At 46.0% G+C, this 7736-nt stretch overlaps 1 protein-coding gene across 2 annotated transcripts; it reads left to right on the forward strand.

Annotated features, from left to right (window-relative positions):
* Window position 1: 1 nt before the first annotated feature.
* Window positions 2-5360, forward strand: DDX5 (DEAD-box helicase 5). Of its 2 annotated transcripts, none has more exons than XM_021713593.1 (12): window positions 2-171; window positions 414-506; window positions 612-745; window positions 854-919; window positions 1438-1579; window positions 1663-1823; window positions 1910-2082; window positions 2440-2550; window positions 2757-2818; window positions 2917-2976; window positions 4205-4429; window positions 4654-5360. In XM_021713593.1, the coding sequence occupies exons 3-12, from the start codon at window positions 620-622 to the stop codon at window positions 5058-5060; spliced, it is 1533 nt and encodes a 510-aa protein (XP_021569268.1). In that variant the 5' UTR covers window positions 2-171; window positions 414-506; window positions 612-619; the 3' UTR covers window positions 5061-5360. The 2 variants fall into 2 exon arrangements, with proteins under 2 accessions (XP_021569268.1, XP_008058631.1); XM_008060440.1 differs by having other exon boundaries at window positions 7-171; window positions 410-506.
* Window positions 5361-7736: the final 2376 nt, after the last annotated feature.

The following is a 7736-nucleotide window of genomic DNA, read 5'->3' on the forward strand; positions in this document are numbered from 1 at the left end:
AGGTTCGGCGCCCCTCGGTTCGGAGGCAGCCGGGCAGGGCCCCTGTCGGGAGGAAAGAAGTTTGGGAACCCTGGGGAGAAGCTCGTTAAGAAGAAGTGGAACCTGGACGAGCTGCCCAAGTTCGAGAAGAATTTCTACCAGGAGCACCCTGACTTGGCGAGGCGCACAGCAGTGAGTAGTTGGACGGGGCTTCCTCGGGCTGGAGGACGGCGCCTGGCGAGCCAGGGTCTGGCAGCAGCCAGGGTCTGGCGGCTCAGGTGGAGGGCCGCTTGTCGGCTTCCCGAAGAGACGGGCGTCTCCTCGAGGCGGCCTAAGCTGTGTAGGGTCGGCCTCAGGGCGTCCAAGCGACAGTGAGGCTGCTCTGGAGTGGTCATCGTGAAACTCGAGACTGTGTGACTTTGCTTTGCAGCAAGAGGTGGAAACGTACAGAAGAAGCAAGGAAGTCACGGTCAGAGGCCACAACTGCCCAAAGCCCGTTCTGAATTTTTACGAAGCTAACTTCCCCGGTAAGTGTGAGTTTGAGTTACGCTCACTTCTGCTTTTTTTTTTGCCTTTCCTTTCCTTTTTCTTGGTTGTAGTAGCTTTTGCTAAGTCGCTGTTACCATTTACAGCAAATGTCATGGACGTGATTGCCAGACAGAACTTCACTGAACCCACTGCTATTCAAGCTCAGGGATGGCCAGTTGCTCTAAGTGGGTTGGATATGGTTGGAGTAGCACAGACCGGATCGGGGAAAACGTTGTCTGTAAGTTTGGGCACGCCGTGCGGTTAGTGTATGATGTGTGTGAGAAGATGAGTGGGAGGAAAGCAGAGGGTTCTAATGCGATTTGTTGTTTGTCCACACCCCAATTAGTATTTGCTGCCGGCCATTGTCCACATCAACCATCAGCCGTTCCTAGAGAGAGGTGATGGGCCTATCGTAAGTATGTTTTTAAGTGATTGGTTAGAAGCATAGCAAAGAGACTTGTAAGCGACACAGAGAAAGATATTACCTGTGGTCTTAAATAGAGAGGTTAAGCCGGGCTCGGTGGCTCAGCCTGTAATCCCGCGCCTTGGGAGGCTGAGGTGAGTGAATTGCCTTAGCCCGTGGGTTCGAGACCCACCTGGGTAACTTGGTGAGACCCCGTCTCTACAATAAATCAAAAAATTAGCCGGGCGTGGTAGCGGGCACCTGTAGCTCCAGCTACTTGGAAGGCTGAGGCAAAAGGATCACTGGAGCCCAGCAGGGCGAGGCTGCAGTGGCTGGGAGCGGCCACTGCACTCGGTCTGGGTGACAGAGTGAGACTCCAACTCAAATAAATAAATAAATAAATAGAGAGGTTAGTGTGCAGTTTAGCTGCTGCTAGTTTGAAGAAAGGGCCTGCCAGTGTAACGAACAAATTAGCCACTTAGTACTGGTGTCCAGGTTAGTGTTAAAAGTTGCTTCTTCCTCCTTAGTGCTTGGTGCTGGCACCAACCCGGGAACTGGCCCAGCAGGTGCAGCAAGTGGCTGCTGAATACTGTAGGGCCTGTCGCCTGAAGTCCACATGCATCTATGGCGGTGCTCCCAAGGGACCACAAATACGGGACTTGGAGAGAGGTTTGTATTTACCAAGGCTTGTCTATCCCTGATGGTGCTGAGAGTTTTAGATGTTATAGTTACACTTATATGTTTAATTGAAGGTGTGGAAATCTGTATTGCAACACCGGGAAGACTGATTGACTTTTTAGAGTGTGGGAAAACCAACCTGAGAAGAACAACCTATCTTGTTCTTGATGAAGCAGATAGAATGCTTGATATGGGCTTTGAACCCCAAATAAGGAAGATTGTTGATCAGATAAGAGTAAGTGACCATAAAAACGTTACCATACTCAGTTCTCAATTTACTCATGGATAATAATGCTAATTTTTTTCCCCAAAACTATTTAGCCTGATAGGCAAACCCTAATGTGGAGTGCGACCTGGCCAAAAGAAGTCAGACAGCTTGCCGAAGATTTCCTGAAGGACTATATTCACATAAACATTGGTGCATTAGAACTGAGTGCAAACCACAACATTCTCCAAATTGTGGACGTGTGTCATGATGTAGAAAAGGATGAAAAGTAAGTTAACTCAAACAATTTGGCTGTGAGATTGAGTCATTGTTTTGTGCGTTATTTTAAATGATTTCAGTAGGTGTGATCTGAATGTGTTCACTTAAAATTAACATGCCAATCTCTCTGAAAGTCTCAAATCAGGTAATTGATTGTCACCATTTATGGCATTCCCATAGAAAAAATGTACATGTCTCCTGGTTTACATAAGGACCAGGGGCGGAACTGCTTGATAAGTGGATTAGCAGGTGTTTTCTCTTAGACCTGGAACCATGTAAATTGAACTTAATGTTTCACTGACCATACGTGTGTGACCATCACTATGGTCTACTGTTAAAATTTAGTTTTTCTTGTCTCTGTTGTCAGACTTATTCGTCTAATGGAAGAGATCATGAGTGAGAAGGAGAATAAAACCATTGTTTTTGTTGAAACCAAAAGAAGATGTGATGAGCTTACCAGAAAAATGAGGAGAGATGGGTATGTGAACTTTCTCTCTTGAAGCAGATTTGTTAAGGTTAAATTTAGGAAAAGACAAACTGAGATGAGCAATGGCTTTAAGTTTTCATGGAGGGAAACTAACTGATAGTACGGGTAAAACTACGTATACACATGACTACATGTGGTCAAGCACTAGTCCGAAGTTTTCAGTGTACATTTACTAATAAAACTTGTTTCTAACTTAGGTGGCCTGCCATGGGTATCCATGGCGACAAGAGTCAACAGGAACGTGACTGGGTTCTAAATGGTAAATATTTCAAGTGAAGATACTTTTTTCTCCTTGATTTAGCTAGAATCTAATAAGATCACACATTCTTACTGATCACATATTGCCTTCCTTTGTAGAATTCAAACATGGAAAAGCTCCTATTCTGATTGCTACAGATGTGGCCTCCAGAGGGCTAGGTTAGTACAAAAGCGCATTCATGGCTTGGTTTCCCAGATTTCCATATAATTTTTTTAAAGAAAGTTTATTGCTTTCTTTAACCTCTGCATTTTTCTAAGTTTTTTTTCACATAAAGGTGCAGTCTTTGTGGCAAGGCCTAGGCATGACAATCGGAGGACTCGAGGGGGATGGAGGACTAGTGATCGGCTTCCAGTCGATTAGAGAGGTGAAAAGCTGACAGTGTGCCAGTAATCTTCCAAAGGCAGAACATTCCACCTCTGCCCCGTAAACTGTTCTCTCCCGGGGGAAAAAATGGAAGTTTACCCTCACAGTTCACTGCCGTGGTATTTCTTCCATCCCATGCTTTGCATGACTGCCATGGTACAGCGTTGTTTCAAACTGTTCACTGTGATCTGTGGGTCTTTGAGTTTCAGTGGGTTTGCTGAAATGTCGAAGAAATATTTCCAAACTTCAGTGTTCAATGAAATTTTTGTTCAAGTTTGAAATGGAGAGAGCAGCTTTAAAAGGTCTAAGCCTTTTACAAATTGGTGAGTACTGGCACATGAGATGTAGCACAGGGGCACCTCCTCACACTTAGCCCGTGGGAAAAGCAAGGGCTTTGAAAGTTCCTCCCTCACCTACACAGTAGTCGTCATGTCGAGACCTGCCAGAGAGAGAGACACATTCTCAAGTGAGTCCTGGCTTCTTGGAAGCGCTTGCCTAGACGAGACACAGTGCATAAAAACAACTTTTGGGGGACAGGTATGTTTTTCTTGCAGCTGCGGTTGTAAGGTCTTGGCAAGACGAGCAGTGTGGCCAGAATTTTGAACTTCTGATGAGTGTGTAATGTAAAGGACCTGTACGTTTTTGTTTAAAGGTCCTCAAAGTGAGCACATGAAGAGGTTGCTGTGAAACTTTTAAGTGGCCCTACTGCGCAGAAGCATTCAGATGTCACTTGATGATCTGTAAGGGGACTTGCTGATTTGGGAATGTGCTAGGGAGTACACATTCCTTTTGAGAGGCTGTATCACTGGGTGGGTGATGGCTTAAACAGATGACATGTGCTTTTTTTTTTTTTTCCCCCAATCTCAACGGTATTCCTACAGAGAATGGATAACCATTTTAACTATTTTTTGCAGCCCATACCTTCTTGGGAATACAATTGTCTAACTTTTTATTTTTGGTCTGGCTGTTGTGGTGTGCAAAACTCCGTACATTGCTATTTTGCCACACTGCAACACCTTACAGATGTGGAAGATGTGAAATTTGTCATCAATTATGACTACCCTAACTCCTCAGAGGATTATATTCATCGAATTGGAAGAACTGCTCGCAGTACCAAAACAGGCACAGCATACACATTCTTTACACCTAATAACATAAAGCAAGTGAGCGATCTTATCTCTGTGCTTCGTGAAGCTAATCAAGCAATTAATCCCAAGTTGCTTCAGTTGGTTGAAGACAGAGGTTCAGGTAAGGCCAACCTTCCTAAGAAATGTTGGTAGTTTTGAGTCACTTCATTGTCTACAAGTCCATTTAAATGGGAATGGAGGGTGAGTAAACTATTCAGTGTGGAACATAAGTTGAAAACTTGTAAAGACGTCCGTTCACCTGCAATGAGTAGAGCTACCTAATTGTGTCAGCAGTGATTTCTGCCATAGATATAATTGATGAATTTGCAATTATTTTTTTGACAGGTCGTTCCAGGGGTAGAGGAGGCATGAAAGATGACCGACGGGACAGATACTCTGCGGGCAAAAGGGGTGGATTTAATACCTTTAGAGACAGGGAAAATTATGACAGAGGTTACTCTAGCTTGCTTAAGCGAGATTTTGGGGCAAAAACTCAGAATGGTGTTTACAGTGCTGCTGCAAATTACACCAATGGGAGCTTTGGAAGTAATTTTGTGTCTGCTGGTATACAGACCAGTTTTAGGACTGGTAATCCAACAGGGACTTACCAGAACGGTTATGATAGCACTCAGCAATATGGAAGTAACGTTCCCAATATGCACAATGGTATGAACCAACAGGCATATGCATATCCTGCTACTGCAGCTGCGCCCATGATTGGTTATCCAATGCCAACGGGATATTCTCAGTAAGACTAGAAGTATATGTAAATGTCTGTTTTTCGTATTGCTCTTTATATTGTGTGTTATCAGACAAGATAGTTATTTAAGAAACATGGGAAATGCAGAAATGACTGCAGTGCAGCAGTAATTATGGTGCACTTTTTCGCTATTTAAGTTGGATATTTCTCTACATTCCTGAAACAATTTTTAGGTTTTTTTTGTACTAGAAAATGCAGGCAGTGTTTTCACAAAAGTAAATGTACAGTGATTTGAAATACAATAAATGAAGGCAGTGCATGGCCTTCCAATAAAAAATATTTGAAGACTGAATTAAGTGGAAATTGTACTTTATTTTACATATATAGTGTCATGTAAAACTTGGCTTAGTCTTTTTTTTTTTTTTAAGCTCGAAAATGAAAAGGATTGCTCCTTTTCATCCTTTCATTTGGAGGGGGTCAGAAGGCCCTTTCACAGTGATCTGGTCATGTTGCAGGAATTAGAATGCCTTGACTTAGGTGAGTTTTTAATTACAGGCTAAATTGCATAAAAGCTTTTGTCAGTAGCTCCCCCATCAGAGAAGTCATTTAATAGTGGCCTGTTCTCCTTACTTGTCAGGAAATGTTTGGTTAGATGTGCAGATGGTAAAACACATGAACACACCTGTGTAGTGTGGGTTATAGATTTTGCAAAATTTGTAATTTTAAAAGCTCCAAATAACTGGCTTTTTCAAGAGATTTTTACTTGTGTTCTTGGCTGCATTGTGAATTGCTGAAATGTTGAACATACCTGAGAGACTTACCCATTTAGACTTTCAAGACAGCCGAGAGCCAAGTTTGAGTCTCTTTAGCTGAATTTGTGTGGTCCTTAGTGCAGGTTGCTTGTAGATTCTAGTCCTCATAGGCTCCTGGGGCTCTTAACTAGTCACACTGGGAGTCAGGAATGTTTCCAAAAAATTTTCAGGGAATTCTAGAGGTCTTCAAACTGTAAGGTCTATTCAAACACAAACCAACACAAGGAAAAAACCTCATTAAAATGATGGCTAATCAGGAGGTGACATAACCAACAGCACGGTGAATGCAAGTCTTCGTGTTAAGTTCAGCGTTCAGCGTGGGTTGGTTGCTAGAAAGATGAGGGGAGAGCTAACTTTAGGTTTCACTTGGGCTCACCAACCTAACGTTCTGATCGTTTATTTCAGTAACAGGAGGAGGTCTGACTGTCTTCCCAATGAGTGCTTTATGTGTTTTTGCCAGAAGGGAGGTCTTGAGACTTCATTTAAATTTTGATGATTAAGCTGAGGCTTTAGTGTTAATGCCTTATATCTAAAATGTAAAAGTTAGAATCCGCTGGGGCTGGGGGCAGGGATGGGGGGTGGGTTAGTTCTAGGACTAACACATTGAAAACTGATTCATCTTTTCGTAACCTGAATGGTTTTCAGTGGCATGGTTTTTAATTTACAAGAAGTTTATTGGGTAGGTTGGAGAATTTATTACATATTTTACTGTTTAATGTCTTAACGTGGACCTTTTCATTTGTGAACACTGAAATGATTGTGGGGCTGTGGAAAACACCTATTTACCTTTGAAGTTTTAAAAGACAGTCCACTTTTTAGCATGTGTGTTGTGTCCAGCCTGTGGTTGTCTTAACTAATAAATGTGATTTTTCTCCCCATTCTCGCTTTTATTTATTTGTGTATAGGCCTCTTCCCTGGTGTGAGCTTCTGAGTGGCAACAGTACCCAGCATTGCAGTTACTGTAATTGCTTTCCACCAATAATTTTTCCTAGCCCGACTTTTGTACAACCCTACACACACGTGGGAGGAGCTATTTCCTGAGCCGGTCCTGCAGCACCTTGCTTACCTCCAATCAAAAACTCTGCTCTTACATTAACTCTTGCGGTTGCCAAGCTGTGGCCCGCTTTTCGTAGCTCCCTTCTAAGGTCCCGTAACCCCTATAAGGGAAGCTCGTAGGAGGCATCGTGGGCTGCGGAACACGTCACTTTTCAGTCCGGTGGTGCCACTTTTCCACTGTCGGCAGCTTTCGTAAGGTCGCTTCCTGTCCAGGGGAGACTGAAGCCACGAGCCTGCCGTGCCAGGTAGTCGTGGGTCTCGAGGGTTCGCGAGCTCCACAGGGGGTCCCTAGAGGGAGACTGGCTCGGTGTGTCCCCGGGGGTCTCCAGGGAAGCCGGGCAGGGCAGCACCCATCGGCGGCCGCCGCTCTTGGCGTTTGGCGGGCCGGGTCCCAGGCCACCTCTAGGGACTCCCGCTGTTCTTGACCCAAGCTGCGTTGCCTTGCGCAGCCAGCTGAGAAGGTGTGTTTAGACGGTGACCTGGAGAACACCGAGATGCAGCTTTCTGAGCTGCCCAAGAGCGGGAGGAAGGTTAAGGCCCGGCCTTCCAGGGCGGGCGGGAGACCGGCCGCGCTCGTGCGGGCAGGGACGCCAGGCCGGCCGCGGCCTTCGCTGGGGGGCGGGAGGCGCACGGCCGCCGGAGCGCGGTGACGCGCTTCCGGGCCGTGGCCTGCGCGTGACGCTCACTTCCGCCGCGACGCTGCGTGGCCTGCCGGGCGCCGCGCGACTCCGGGCCCCGGCCGGCGCCGCGGGCCGGGCGGAGCTCGCTGGCGCCGGGCGCCATGCGCGGCGGCGCGGCGGCCGGGTCCTGCCGGAGGGTCGGCCGGCGCCTGCTGTCCGAGCTGGCGGGCCGGGGGCCCG

The sequence above is a fragment of the Carlito syrichta genome, unplaced genomic scaffold, assembly GCF_000164805.1.
Source record: "Carlito syrichta isolate Samal-C Ts95f unplaced genomic scaffold, Tarsius_syrichta-2.0.1 Scaffold304626, whole genome shotgun sequence".
Classification (NCBI taxonomy): Eukaryota; Metazoa; Chordata; class Mammalia; order Primates; family Tarsiidae; genus Carlito; species Carlito syrichta.